General features: G+C 43.1%; 2 protein-coding genes across 2 annotated transcripts; one reads left to right on the top strand and one right to left on the bottom strand.

Moving 5' to 3' along the window:
- The first annotated feature begins 329 nt into the window (after positions 1-329).
- On the top strand, positions 330-9,393 carry LOC116320259. Its single transcript, XM_031739825.2, has 7 exons — positions 330-1,058; positions 1,437-1,920; positions 2,269-2,406; positions 3,143-3,295; positions 4,797-7,310; positions 8,313-8,409; positions 9,084-9,393. Exons 2-6 carry the CDS (start codon positions 1,453-1,455, stop codon positions 8,406-8,408), a joined length of 3,369 nt encoding a protein of 1,122 aa, XP_031595685.1. The 5' UTR covers positions 330-1,058; positions 1,437-1,452; the 3' UTR covers position 8,409; positions 9,084-9,393.
- A 1,020-nt stretch (positions 9,394-10,413) lies between these two features.
- On the bottom strand, positions 10,414-15,212 carry LOC116320262 (group XIIB secretory phospholipase A2-like protein). The gene is made up of 4 exons (XM_031739827.2): positions 14,865-15,212; positions 12,772-12,860; positions 11,243-11,408; positions 10,414-11,108 (listed from the first exon to the last, which is right to left on the bottom strand). The coding sequence occupies exons 1-4, from the start codon at positions 15,130-15,132 to the stop codon at positions 10,990-10,992; spliced, it is 642 nt and encodes a 213-aa protein (XP_031595687.1). The 5' UTR covers positions 15,133-15,212; the 3' UTR covers positions 10,414-10,989.
- Between the last annotated feature and the right edge of the window lie 522 nt (positions 15,213-15,734).

Below are 15,734 nucleotides of genomic sequence, written 5' to 3'. Positions count from 1 at the left end.
TGGTTAAAATATTTGAATTATAGATGCTTTATAAGAGCTTTATAAGCAATACTATTCAAAAATGAAATTACCATTATAGCAGCGAAAACATGAAAAAGTACTTTGGTCAATAAAATAAATGAATAAAACAAATTAGCTCACAAAGTAACAAATTAGAATAAATAATGACATTTTCAAGATAAAAGTAGAGCAGTAATATCGAATAAAGCATGTGGATATATTTCTAAAATTCTAAAAATGTGATTTTTAAAATAGAATCAAGACTCAACATGGTTAGTCTAGCAAGTTGATGATAGCTTTATTTATGAAACAAAACAGGGTTTACAAAATGCTTTGAAGCAAAATATTAACTTCAAACAGAAAAGGTCAAATCAGAGCTTTTAGGCTTCAGACCCTCATGAATGAATTGTGTATATAATGAAAGGAAATATACTGAGTGAAGAAAAAGGCATGTTGCAACTGCAGTTTTTTCTCTAAGACATCTCAGGTTTAATCTCAGGATTAATGGTTCATTACATCGTCATAGTTAAAGAATTTTTAAAAATAAGTGATGTAGAGAGCATTTACAAACCGCTAAAAGGTGCGGACTAGCTGTCAGTTAATTCCTCTGAAAATCAATCTTTAAACAGCGATAGGGAAATGTTTTTGCTTCTAAATGCATTTATTTTTATAAATAGTTTTAGTTGATAAGTAAATGTAATTTTTAAAATGATAATTATTTGCAAATGTAGACTGAACATGAGAACAAGCCCAGGAAATTGGGGGGGGGGGGGGTGGCTTACGAACACCCTTGTTTTTCTCCTGCAGTGTCAGTACTCTGTCCTGCAGGGGGCGCTGCTGTTACATTTCACTCACCTACACCACCGAAGCAGTGTGATCAGTAATGGCCTCTTTCTGTTAACACTAGAAGCTTGTTTAGCTTTAATGGTTTCCATTTTTTTCTGCCGAAACGTCTCTAATGTTGGAGTTTCACCGTCCTTCGTCCGTGTGGCTCCCAGTTTAAAAATGAAATATCTTTCCACGATGTAAAAGACGAAGCTCTCGTTTGCCCGGCAATAGTAGGTTACCAGTCTTTTTTTTTTCTTCAGCAATGATGCTAAGTTGTGTAAACACCTTTCAGTCTGTTACACCGACTATCCACACGTTAACGAGTAGCTGCTGTAATGTGACGGCTGCCGGGTTTGGTTGTTACTTGGTTACTTTGGTTGGCTCTGTGTTTGCTCATTAGGAGCTTTCATGTAAGCTAACGCTGAGGGTTTTGCTGTGGAACTGTGAAATAAGTATAAAGAAAGCATGAAAGCTCGATGCTGGTTCCAAAATAGCCTTTATGTCTTTGTGTTTACATTATGTGAGGAGGTAATGGTTCCACAATATACATACACATCTACTTTTACCCATACTTGCTGCATATTTCTTACTTACTGTTTCTGCTTTAGACACTTGGACTGCAGAATGAATCAACGTGAGTGGAAAGATGCTGTCCACAGACTCCAGAGACTTCTGGAGCCAAGCTGCCACAGCATGGGGAATGCCTCCAGAGGTCACAGAGACTGGGACACTTACCATGAACACTCGAGATATACTGTTCCTGAACCACAAAGGAGTGATGTGAGGTGGAAAGAGCTCAGTCCTTCATCTCATCATGTTCATAGTAAAGTCCCAGAGGTGGAGGACCCGGATGGAGAGCCGCTGCCATACAGTGAAGAGGATGTAGAGCTAGCAAGAAAGCAGCAGCTCCTCAGAGAGATGGAGGAGAGAATTATGCACAAGAAAGCTACCCTCGCCATGAAAACGCAGTTTGTGGAGACACCACCAGGTGTTTCTGGTGACAAGCAGCCGGCTATGTGTGTAGGTCAAACTCTAAGAGACAGAGTGAAGGAGATTCTGATGCAGCGACAATATCTCAGCTATTTCTCAAAGGTGAGGAGCACTGAATAGACTCTCAGAGTAAAGTGCGTTTCTTTTTTTGCACGACCCACTTGATCCCCTTAGAATCAGATGTTTTTGTTCTTTTGTTTCTGTTCATTTGGATAACAAAAAATATGACCTTCATATTATAAATACTTTCTGAGTTGGGTACATAGAATTTTTGCATTATTTTTTTTTTTGTACAGGAAATATCTACACGAGATTTTCAGTGCTAAAAAACACAATGCCTGTTATAAAATAAAAGAAATGAAACCACCTCACTTGTAGACTCGTAGTGACTCAGTGTCACAATTTCAAAAATCTCGTTCATCTGTAGAGCTTTCTTTTTCTATTATTCAGGTGCAGTTAGCCAGAGAGAGAAGGAGCTCTTCCTGCCGGAGCAAAGGTGGTGTGCTGCAGGAACAGCATCCTCTGAAGCTCAGAGTGAAGGCTCTAATGAAGAAGAGACACACTGTTTTACCACCTTACAGCGAACAGGTTTGTAATATGTAATTTTAAAAATAAAAAATGACAAGGGTGTTCTTAAAGGAGAGAAGCAGCAACACAGGAGACGCATCATATTATAGTGTTAGACTTAACAGATTCAAAGAACTAACTCACTAGAATTTATTAGTCAGTAGTCACTTTGACTTTGACAAATCCTTTTTTTTTTTCTATAATTCAGATATTCGTTTGTGTTCTATAACTATAATATTTCACATAGATGCCACATGGCACTGCTTTCCTCTGATGGCACAGCCTCATCGTGCCACACAAAGCGCTCACGGCTGAAGTGATTTATAACAAACATTTCGGGTGGATGTGTGTGAATAACAGTGTTTTCCCCCGAATTACAATGTGTTTGTGGTGTTTGTGTATGACGAAGGCGTTCAAGGTGCCTCTGTAACACTGGAATAACCTCCTGTTGTTACTGTACAGTTCTTATGTTGTTGATCCAGCAGTTGACAGTCTTTCTGTTGTGTCATGGCAATGAAGTAGTAAATGCTAATGTTATCTTTTGTCTTAACATTATTAATGTGCTATAAAACGCTGAAATATGGCCATTTATCTTTTTGAGTGGCTGATGATTTAGAAGTGCTGAGAACAATTTCAGATGTGTTTACCTGAGATCTGGATCATGGCAGCGTGTAATTATCCTTTTTATGACAGCATCTGAGCTTCTCACCACAAATCTGCTGGTTCAACAATAAAGTGAATTTCCGACCTTTCTCAGGGCCCTGACATCACGTGGCCTCCTTCCAGCCGAAGCGTTACATCACCACCTAAGAGAGAGGACGTCATCAACAAGGGTTTCGAGTGCTTCCTCAGCGTGCTCAACAAAGGAGTGGACATCAACTTGCTCAAACCTGAGGATGACTGTGGCGAGGTTGTACAGTTGATGCTCTTCTACTTTTTCTTTGTATTTCAACCACACCATACCTCCACTTACATGCAGTATTATATGAATGAATCCTTGACCTGAATTTGAAGACGTCACCACATCGCTGAAAAAACCAGCAGATAATTTATCGTCCGCTAGTCGAACCTCGGATACAGGAGGAACAATGCGGTTTTCGTCCTGGTCGCGGAACACTGGACCAGCTCTTTATCCTCTCAAGGATACTTGAGGGTGCACGGGAGTTTGCCCAACCAGTCTACATGTGTTTTGTGGACTTGGAGAAGGCATTCGACCGTGTCCCTCGGGGTGTCCTGTGGGAGGTGTTGCGGGAGTATGGGGTGTCTGGCCCATTGCTACGGGCCATTCGATCCCTATACAACCGTTGCAAGAGTTTGGTTCGCATTGCCGGCAATAAGTCGGACTCGTTCCTCGGTGGGTGATGGGCTCCGCCAGGGCTGCCCTTTGTCACCGGTTCTGTTCATAATTTTATGGACAGGATTTCTAGGCGCAGCCAAGTGGCGGAGGGCTTTCGCCTGGTGGCCTCAGAATCTCATCTCTGCTTTTTATGGATGATGTGGTTCTGTTGGCTTCATCAGGTGAAGGCCTCCAGCTCGCACTGGAACGGTTCGCAGCCGAGTGTGAAGCAGCGGGAATGAGGATCAGCACCTCCAAATCTGAGGCCATGGTTCTCAGCCGGAAAAGGGTGGAGTGCCCACTCCGGGTCGGGGAGGAGTTCCTGCCCCAAGTGGAGGAGTTCAAGTATCTCGGGGTCTTGTTCGCGAGTGATGGGAGAAGGGAGCCGGAGATCGACAGACGGATTGGTGCTGCGGCTGCAGTGATGCGGACGCTGCACCGGTCCGTCGTGGTGAAGAGGGAGCTGAGTATAAAAGCGAAGCTCTCAATTTACCGAGTCGATCTACGTCCCTACCCTCACCTATGGCCACGAGCTGTGGGTAGTGACCGAAAGAACGAGATCGCGGATACAAGCGGCAGAAATGAGCTTCCTCCGAAGGGTGGCTGGCCTTTCCCTTAGAGATAGGGTGAGAAGTTCGGCCATCCGGGAGGGGCTCAGAGTAGAGCCGCTGCTCCTCCACATCGAAAGGAGCCAGTTGAGGTGGTTCGGGCATCTGACAAGGATGCCTCCTGGGCGCCTCCTGGGTGAGGTGTTCGGGCATGTCCCACCGGGAGGAGGCCCAGGGCAGACCCAGGACACGCTGGAGAGATTATATCTCTCGGCTGGCCTGGGAACGCCTTGGTGTTCCCCCGGATAAGCTGGAGGAGGTGGCTGGGGAGAGGGAGGTCTGGGCTTCTCTGCTTAGGCTGCTGCCCCCGCGACCCGGCCTCGGATAAAGCGGATGAAGATGGATGGATGGATGGATAATTTATCACCATAGAGGGAAAATAAGAAGCTTTGATGAACATGCTTTGATGAATGCTTAACTACTCTTCTCTGAGTTATAACACAATAATCTCTGTTTCTCTTTCTCAGGTCCCTGGTGTGTCACTGCCACCTCTCGGCCGAAGCATTTCTTCACCAGCAAAGGATGAAAATAATGTCAACAAGGGTTTTGAGCGCTTCCTCAACATCCTCAACAAAGGCGTTGACATCGAAAAGTTTAGCAGGATTATGAGAAATGATAGAGAGGATCTTCCTTTAGGTGAGGAGCCTCTGAACATTCAGCTCCCTGAGGTGGGGAGCAAATCAGATCCACCTTTTAGGACTGAGAAGCAACAGCTGAACAGTGGAGCTTCACTGCTGGGCCTCAGACAGCCCAGTGAGAGTCTACTCAGCATGGACAATGACATTGAGGCAAGCCTCACCCAGAGAAAGGAAAGCCAACGGTTGTTTAGTGGTGCCTCACTGGAACGTCTCAGCCCACTCAGTGAAAACCAGTGCTCAAACAGTCGAGCCATTCTGTTACTCAGCCAGGCCAGTGAGAGCCAGCGGTCGAAGACTGGAGCCTCGCTGAAAGGCTTCAGCCAGCCCAGCAAGAGTATTGGCAGCGGTGCCTCACAGCCAGTACTCAGCAAAGCCAGTGACAGTGAGCAGGCAGGCAGTGGAGCCCTGCTGACAGACCTCAACCAGGCTAGTGAAAGCCAACAGTTAAATACCGGAGCCTCACTGCCAGGCTTCAGCCTACCTAGTGAGAACCAGCACTCAAAAACTAGACCCATTCTTCTAAGCCACGGACGGGAAAGTGAGAGCCAGCGGTCGAAGAGTGGATCCTCACTGAAGGATCTCAGTCAGAAAAATGAGAGTCTACTCAGTACAGTCAATGAAGGTGAACCAGGCCTCAACCAGGCAAAGGAAAGCCAACGATTAAATACTGGAGCCTTGCTGAAGGGCCTCAGCCAGCCCAGTGAAGGTACTGGGAATAGTGCTTCACAGCCTGGACTTAACAAAGCCAAAGACAGTGTGCAGTCAGACAGTGGAGTCCAGCTAATGGGCTTCAGCCAAGCCAGTGAAAGCCAACAGTTAAATACTGGAGCCACATCACCCAGTGAGAACCAACTCTCAAACACTAAGCCCATTAGGCTAAGCCTCAACTGGGCAAGCAAGAGCCAGCCTTTAAAGAGTGGTACCCTAATTCCTGGGCTCGGTGATGACAGTGACAGCAAGTCAAACGGTGGAGACCTGCTGGCAGGCCTCAACAAGACCAACAGTGGAGAGAAAAAGACTGATTCATCTACTCGAGAGAGGCTCTTCTTACCTGGTGATGAGGAGAAGAAGAAGAAGGGCAAAAGAGACCACAGTTTGGGCTCTAGTAATCGATCAAAGTCGCCGGTGGCAGTGAAGAAGAAGAAGGAGGAGGAAGAGGAAAAAGAAGAAACCTCATCGGTGAGTGAGCAGCATGAACAGCTGCAGAGCATTCTTAAAACTCTGGGATGGAACCTGGACGTGAACGAGCTGAGCAAACTGGCAAACCGCACTCAGGAGAGGCTTTGTGGGAGGAAAAACGAACGTGCGAACAGCAGAGAGGAGCACGAGAGCCGCCAGAAGCACTCTCGTGACCGAGATCGCAGGAAGTCGTCACGCTCTCCTCTGCGGAGCAGCAAAACAGACGAGAGTCAGGAGAGAATGCATGGGAGGAAGAGCGAAGGGAGGGTGAGGAAGAGTGAAGGGAGGAGGAGGACTGACAGCAGAGGGGAGGACGAGACACAGCAGACACGCTCCCTTAGAGATCACAGAAATTCCTCTTCCTCATCTTCCTCCAGGTCAGCCTCTAGAAACTCTAGCCCAAGCCCCTCACGCCGTCGGCGCTCTCGCAGCAGAGATTTGAAACGGCGGCGAAAGGCCGAACGAAGCCGCTCGCGAGAAAGAAGCAGAGAGAGACTGAAACACAGAGATAGACGGAACAGCAGAGAAACACTGAGGGACAGAGAGCGAAAAGACTCGAAACATTTTTCTCCTTATCCTTATTCACAAAATCCCGTGTTTCCTCATCCTGCTGCTTCTCCGTTTCCAGACTACACTTTGTCTCAGTACTCACATTTCGCTGTTACCCAGAGTGGCCACTACAGCGGTGCTACAAATCCTTACTGGTCATATAATCAGTATAACATTCCTCCCTCTCTTTCTGCCAGCGGCCATCCTTACCCACACTTTCCTGGCTCTGTAGTGGCACCTAACATGGCTCTCCCTGATCCCAGCCTTCTTACGAACAGTGCCTCATTTCCAAACCCGGACCTGTCTGTGAGCGAAGGCCAAGATGGGTCAGCCTCTGTTTCTCGCTGCCTGAGAGTCATCAATACCGAGCAGGCATCCTCTCAGAGCCTCACAGGTAGACACAACTGGAGACGGGGTCACAAAGAACTTATGGGAGATTTCAGGAATCCCAAAGGTATTTTAGAGAAACACAATAATGCATTAAAGTCACCACTGGCACCACAGGACTCAAAGGTATGCACAAAGACTGTGGGTAATGACCCCAGCACTGAGGAGATAAAAGAGGAGAAGCCGCAGCTAACAGAGGAGGAAATAAAGGCGAACCTGAGGAAAAAGGTTGGTGGACAGTCGGTTTGGCCAGCTCTCAAGGCCATGTCATGCTAAGAGGTTAGGTTGTGCCATTATTTGCCTTGCTCAGGTCTTCCAGGTTTTTTTTGTTGTTGTTGTTGATAATGAAATGCCCGGACTCTGAGGACAATTATTACATTTTCAGTTAGAAGGGGTTCAAATTTGTTTTACTTTCTTTTTTTAAAAATAGATTTTTAACCCTCATACAGGATAGTACAGGAGATATCCACATGAAATTCTTAATCCCACTGTGAGCATCAGTATCTTGGATGTATCAGAGTAAAACATGTAATATCTGTGACATAGAGGAACAGAGTATTGGCACCCTGGATGTTTTGTCTGCTTTATCGGCCCTAAAAATTTGTTTTATCTCCTGTACTTATGAATGTATTTTACATATTAAAATGCTCCATATATACTTTAAGATGCTCTAAATCAGAAACCTTTAGTTGAATGGTGGTAAAATTTTGCATAACTTTATTAAATTTTGTTGTGCAAAAAATTAAAAAAGATCTAATTCTGGGGATGGATTATTACTTTATTTTTTTCTTTACTAAAACTAAAACTGTAGGAAGCTCAAAGTATTTCTTGTGTGTTTTTGGTCCAAGGATCAACTTCAGCAGAATTCCCAATAGAGTCTGAGACACTTAAGATGTGTCAGTATGTATTATATTCATAAGCAGACGCTGTTGCATGTCACCAAAATCATTTCCATTTTTAGAATTTTAAACATTTGAAGACATGGCTGATGCCCTGCATCTGTAACAGCTGTCATTAATGTCATTTAAAACCTTAGATATACTTTTCTGAGTATCATTACTTCATCTGAATCTCAGTTTCATAATCCTGATCTCAGTCAGTTGCGATGTTTTACATTATCTCTGCTATAATCTTGAAATGTTTCCCTGCTTTATGCTCTGAGTTTCCTGTTGTGACAGCCGTCATCATTGTGTCATCATAAATCGTTTTTCTCTTTGGTTATTTTTCCAGCTTGAAGCGTTTAACCAGAAGGCGAAGAACACGAGCCAGCTGCCTCACTCCAAAGTCATGCAGCCAGCAAACTCCCTGATCTCTGAGATAGACTGAAGTAAGTACATTCAAAAGGCAATTAAAGGATAATTCCACTAATTTCACTTCAGCCTGGCACGTTTCCTATGATTCATAGTTAAAAGGTTATTCTGCAGGTTACGGTTCTCCATCTTTGTTTTTGAGCACTGTCTGAACAATCAGGCGCCGCTCGTGCAGCGTTCCTGTAATATTAAAGCCTGAACCATGAAGTCATTGGCAGAAATGTAAATTTGTTGAAATTGGAATGTTTGTTGAACCTTCTGTCTGTAAATATTAACAAATTAATAAAAAAAAAAATCAACTTTTGTTACAGCCGGCATATTTGTGCAGTTTATTGCTCACAGTAGTGTTGCATGCACCAGTGTGGCTCCAGTTCTTCCTTCGGAGAGAACCAGCTCACTTTTCCAAAGGGTTACATGCAGTTGTTTGCACAACTGGGGTTCAATTTTTTTTTAATGAAATCTGTTGGCTGCAAGTGCTGATTTCATGCAGCAGAGCCTCTGACATCAGTGGTTTTACCTTTGGGCCGAGCAGCTTTTAGTGGAAACAGATTGAGCACAGCTTCAGTGAAAAAGAGCTGCATGTCTTTTAAGTCCTGAAAAATTCTTGTTGAATTGACTTTTTTCATGAACTGCATACTGATGTAAATTTGTTTGATCCTCTCTGCTAACTATATTTTTCTCCTTTTTCCAGGCGTCTGTGTCCTGTGAAGATTTTTACTTTGTATTTTTTCAGCCTTGTTCACATTTGTCCCTGACCTCTAATGCCTGACTGTCATCTGAAAAAGGTTTTTGCACAGTTCATTATTGGTCTGCTTTCGTGTTTTAGCTCTGCGCTTCTATGAATGTCATGAGTTTTGCTTAAAGTTGATTACGAGAACTATTTTTTGTAGGCCGTACTGTAGTTTGTTAATGAAAAATGTATATTTTCATTGTTAAAAAGGTTTCAGCCTGTACAGTTTCCGGTTTTACATTCACTCTGTCACACTAATAAAGAAATCTTACAAAAACAGGCGTGCATGTTGATGACCCATAACTAACTGTACATTTACACAATATGGACAAAACCACTGGGCCACGTAGTAAGTACATTTTATTTATATAGCACCTTTCAAGACCAGGATCACAGCTTCACAAAAATTAGCATAAAGAAAAGTGTTTGACTAAATGCAAGTCTACAAAGATGAGTTTTTAATTGTTTCTTAAAAGAGGCCACTGAGTCCACAGACCTACAGCAGCTGCACAGTCACACCATGAGACATACAGAGGAGGGTTGGACCTCTGCAGTTAGTTGGCAGGGTGTTGGTGACTGAATCCTCTCTGTAGCTTCACGTGGTCTGACAGCTTGTGGTTGAGTTCCTAAATAACATAAATTACAGTTGATTGTGGAAGGATCTTCTTATATAGCGCCACCTTCAGGTCTAATCTGTATTTTTCACATGATGCTGAATATGGTCTTTCATAAAGGAAGTAATCTGAGTATCTTGAGTTGTGTTCATGTTCGGGGAACGTTTGGGTGAGGCTTGGGAACTGGTTAACAATGGCCTGAGATGAAGAAAACATCAAAAAGTTCCCAGGCACTCACATTTTAAATAAAATTGAAAATACCCTTATAATCACAGCATTGTGTTTGACCTGAAGTGTTTCAGCACACGAGCCTTTATCAGTAAATTAAACAGATAAGATGAAAATTGAGATAAATGTTATGCTCTTTGTGTTAAAACTGTTTTGGCCGCCTCCCAGAGAGAAGGACAAAGGCACATTTGACGTCCAATATGTAGGTAATTAAAGACCCTGTGCACTGTGAGTGATAACGTAATTGCTTGATTACTAGTGTCTGTAATGTGATTGCATTGCTGTAATTTATCACTGCTCATGCAGAATCATATTACTGCCTGACCAAAAAATGTAATGTGGTTACAGTAGCAAGTTACACCCAGCACTACTGGCTAATACATGCGTGAAAACATCTGTCCACTCCTTCAGTGTGCAAAGCAAATGATGGAACGACAAAAGGTTTAGTGTTTGTTTATCTTTGAAACTGTTTTTAATGCAAAAGAAATTCAGTTCACCTCAGTTCTATTTATAAAGCACCAATTCTCTACAACAGTCGCCTCAGGGCGCTTTATATTGTACGGTAAAGACCCGACAGTGTTAGAAAGAAACTCCAACAATCGCATGAAAGCCTATGAGCAAGCACTTGGTGACAGTGGGAAGGAAAAACTCCCTTTTAACAGGAAGAAACTTCACATACATACAGACAAAAGTTCTCCTGTATTTTTATGGCTTTAACTAAGGGCTGACTTTGTCAGTAATGCACCATCAAATAAAAGAATTACATTTATTTTTTAATAACATTTAGCAGCTGTGCTGTGAACCAGTTACTGCCTCTGAAACTCCGTCATGTGTCATTACAGACTGTTTTAAACCAACACTACACGTACACAAATACAGTTTTCATAAGGAATTGAAAAACGATAAAAGCAAGAACTTCCTAATAAATTACTCCACCTTTACAACACCACAACTCGGAGCAAATCACCCGGGAATGTGGTCGCTGCTGACGCTGTTTTATAAATACAGAAGATCCTGTTGTTCATCTAAAGTTCGTCCTTCTCCTCTCCCGGGCAGTAGCATGCTGCCCTCTGGCTGTTCATGTACGGTCTGCAGCCTAAAGTCCACACTGTGTTGAAGAAGGTGTCTGCTACAGTTTCACATGCTGAGGGGAGAAATTCGAAACACAGGATCAACAAAAGGTGATGTACTCAGATTACAGTCAGACCTTATCACTGATTAAAATATCATGAAGAAGAACATGACACTGCATGAAAGGAAGGTGAAAATATTACTGACTTTCCACTTTGGACACGAAGCCGAGGCTCTTCTTGAGGTCTGAGCAGATGCTGTGGAGGCACCAGCGGAACTTGGAGTCGCAGCGATACTTGTTGGAGCCGCAGGTGTCGTAACACATATCCAGCTGATTGCAGCACTTAGTCATGGCAGGGATGCCCATGTCCATCTGACACACAACAGGAAAGATCAATGTGTTTGTGTACAAGTGCAGGCCTCACACTGGATAATGATTGAACATTATTAGCAGGAGGAGCTGCATCAGAAATAGGTTTGTTGTTTGTTCTGAGATCAGGTTTTATGTTTTTTTCATTGGATGAATTTTTACGCCTCTGTTTGTACTTTTTGTTTACTTTTTTATTACATAAACACAGTAATATTTCTTTAGTAAACACCTTAGATGCTTTTAGATGGAGTGCCATCATTAAAGGTGGAGTTCACCCTATTTTTCCTCCAGTCTACTTGCATACACTCCTGTTTTTCCCAGGTTCTCCTGGATTTTAAAAGCATCTCCTACAGCCTCCTGCTTTGCTGTTCCTTCATGGAAACTCCACTAGTTAATAGCTGTAATATACAGTAGGTGTTGGCATGTACGTAGTGTATGCCTGTTTCTATATAATGTGCATATAATACTTTGCAGACAGAGCCTTCCTCCTGTCTTAAATGCTGTCACTTCATCACTTCTTTACTTAGAAGACACAGTAAAGATGTAGACTTTAGCAGACACCAATAAATAAATAAATAATGCTGAACTGAGCGTCATGCATCGCTCGTCAGATGCACAGTAGGAGTTGTTTTCTTCAGTAGAGCTGAGCAACATTTAGCTCCCAGAATCAATAAGCTTTAAGGGGAACAGTGTAAAAATCACAAGTCTCCTGTTTCCAGCTGTGCTGAAGTAACATAACAAGCTGGAAGCAATTTTTCATCAAAACGAGATTTCCTCCGAGCTGCACAAATGAACACAGCGTTGTAAAGAACAGGGATAAGACAAAATATTAAGTGTGCACAGCTCAGTTATGGAAAAGTCACATATTTTTGTTTTATTACCAATAATACTCAGAAACTCTCCTGTCACCCAAACCACTCCTGGAGTTTGATGCATAAATGTGTGCTCTTTTTAATTTAAGGTTTGCTCTCTTGCTGTTTGTTCATCTGTTTTGGTGCCTGCCCCACCGTGTGGAGCTCAGTCCCCCCAAAGATATGTACGAGCAACACACTAACAATGTTTCTAAAATCATGTCCTGGTTACTGAAAAAATAAAATGTGTAGAAACGGAGCAGAGGCTTCTAACGTTCAAGATTCACAGAGAGACACATGAAGTCTAAAGAGGACGAAGCTCCAGCAGCTCTTGAAACTGGCTTACACTTTTTCTAATTAGAAGCAAATGCTCATTACTCTCTATGGGGCCTTGATTGTCCTCCACCCAAACTCTATAAGCGCCTTGTGAAGATGGATACAGCTTTTTATAACAGTATAAATAATAAATTTTTTAAATATAAAAAATTTGCTCTAAACAGACAGAAGAGGCCTACCCCTTCTGGAATAGGAAGACCGAAGAAGTAGGAGCTACATCCATTTGGTTCTGGCATCTGGTAGCCCGAACGAGGAACAGGAGCTTTACCTGAGGGACAAATAGCAATAAATAAAGAGATTAATTAAAATGTAGGTCATGTTTTGCAACAGGCCAGCAGGACTGTGCTGGGCTCTGTTTAATACCCCCATGGATTTACAATAGATCCATGTTTGCACACAGATGACATGTTGCACATCACTTGATGTTTGACCCAGTCAGCACATAAAACCTCTCCTATCAGAGTTCACAGTCCATTTCCAGGCTCAGATAACAACCACGACAAATATCAGAGTTTACAAGACCAGCCTGAATAAATCCTATTAGCTCTGAGAGAAGGAGGTGATTAAGAAGTTATCAGGTGAGATAACTGACAGAGTGACAGAGGAGGATCTGCAAAAGCTGTGCATACATACTTACTGACTGGGCACATTTGTAATCAGCTGATTTGTGTTTATTAGAAATATCATAAGATGATCACTTGGATTACTGGAATCATGATCGTATTCATAAAGGGTTCAGTTTTAGGGCATTCTTACAATTAAAAGAGCTCCCAGTTAAAATGGTAAATGGCCTGTATTTATATAGCGCTTTCTAGTCCCTAAGGACCCCAAAGCACTTTACATATCCAGACATCCACCCATTCACACACTGGTGATGGCAAGCTACATAGTAGCCACAGCCACCCTGGGGCGCACTGACAGAGGCGAGGCTGCCGAACACTGGCGCCACCGGGCCCTCTGACCACCACCAGTAGGCAACGGGTGAAGTGTCTTGCCCAAGGACACAACGACCGAGACTGTCCAAGCTGGGGCTCGAACCAGCAACCTTCCGATTACAAGGCGAACTCCCAACTCTTGAGCCACGATCGCCCCACCTTTAAAAGGTGAAGAGCAGCTTTGTTCAAGTTTTCAATATTTAACGCTTCAAAAAAGGAGGCAGAGTTTGTTTAAGACCGTTGTCTACTTGCTCAAAGGTGACTACCGGAGACAGAGACGCTCCAACATGCAAGAACGTGTAAGAACGTGGGGCGTCAGTCTGCAAAAGATTGCCTACAAACTGTGGATCAATTTCAGAGTAAATCTTGAAAGATTTAGATTATCATTAAAACGTTCAGAGAATCTGGAGGGAAGGGGAAAAGCTGAAAATCATCTGCTGTCTTCTTTGGGAGAGAGCATGTTTAAAATGGACTGAGACCAAAATAAAAACTCTTCAGTGGTCAGATTCATCAAAATGTGACATTATTTTTAGAAAACATGGATGCCGTGTCCTCCACACTATGGAGGACAGGACTGTCTGGTTTGTTCAGTCATCAGTGCTCAGTCCCAAAGCCTGCATCTCTGATGCTCGGGTGCATCAGTGGCTTTGGATCTGGCAGCTTGCACATCTGGAAAAGCACCATGAATACTGAAAGGTATATACAGGTTATAGAGAAACACATGCTCCCCCATCAGGATGACGCCTTTTTCAGGGAAGGCCAAGCATATTTCAGCAGAACAACACTAAACCACAAGCTGTTCCAGCAGCATGGCTTCCGGTGCTGAACTGCTAACCTTTCTGAGATCTGTTCCTGCCACCAAATTAACATGAACTTAACATTATTCTCAAAATGTTGCATTTTGTCACTTTAAAAATGTGTTACATTCAGTTTCAAACGTTCTATTCTGAATATAATAGGAGTTTATGAGATTTACAAATCCTTCCATTCTCTTGTTATGTACACTTTACACAGCTTTTCAAACTTTTTCAGGATCGGGGATTTAATTTGCCGCTCGTCACAGACCACAGATGATGGATGACATCATACAGAGCCACCAGTAGAGAAAAAGCTGCCTGAAAATGAATGTTTAGAGCAGCCTGAAGCCTTTTATATTTGCTGACCTCATAATTTGAAACTCTGACCATTTCCAGTGCAAGTATCTAGCTTTGCTGAATATCAATAATTTTATTTATGTATGCTTTTTATTATAAAGGCCCTACAATAATACAAACACAGATGCATACATGGCCTTATACCAGACTATGTAATACCACATGTTCACCTAGCAGACCTACCATATCTGCAGCGGTATTGGCACACTCCGTCACGTCCGCCCATGAACTCCAGCATGGAGTCAAAGTATCCGCCGACGGCCTCAAAGCTGCCGCGGAGGGTCCCTAGTCCCCAGTCCGCGTCTTCATCCTCTCCCTGTGTGCTGTCAGCTGCTTGGCCTTGTGTGGGTGGTGCATTTGCTGGGTCTCCGGCCTCCTGACTGAGAGCGCTGTGGATGAACAGGCCCAGCAGGAGCAGCAGGACGGGAGCGAGAAGAGTCCAGCGGGTCATCCTGTGATACAGGCAGCTCAGTGTGAACAGAGAGTTCAGAGAGTGAGGGAGCGACACTCAGTGAGGTAATACTGAAACTGTCTGCGTGACCTGAACTTTAAACCTGACTCAGGGACGGCCTCATATGTGGAGGAACAAAGTTCGACTTCTATCTCATCTTTTTAGCATATCTGAACTGGTGCTGTTCCTGTTGACGGATGACAAAGTGTGTTTGTTCAGTAGCTCACACAAGGTGATCCAATCACACACAAAGCAGACGCATTAAACACGAGGTCTGGGGGTCTTCCTCTGGGAAATTCAGAGAATCAAACACTTACATTCCCTCCACTGTGTTAGATTTTTATGCAACAATTTATATATAATTTATATATTTTCTGTATCATAGATGTGATAGAAATATCAGGAACATACTGCAAAGATGATCCTTCTACCTCTTTGATGGCTGTTTTACCAACATGTAAAAACATAATTTCTCTGCTTCCATGTTTTTTTTAATTTATTTTGATAGATATACAGAAAGAAAATTAAAACACAGGAGGAAAATATATAAATATATCCTAAATATTGAAAGGCAATGTTAGAGTGAAGTCTTTTGAATTTGT

The sequence above is a fragment of the Oreochromis aureus genome, linkage group 6 (assembly GCF_013358895.1).
Source record: "Oreochromis aureus strain Israel breed Guangdong linkage group 6, ZZ_aureus, whole genome shotgun sequence".
NCBI lineage: Eukaryota > Metazoa > Chordata > Actinopteri > Cichliformes > Cichlidae > Oreochromis > Oreochromis aureus.
This window is presented reverse-complemented; position numbering and strand designations above follow the sequence as displayed.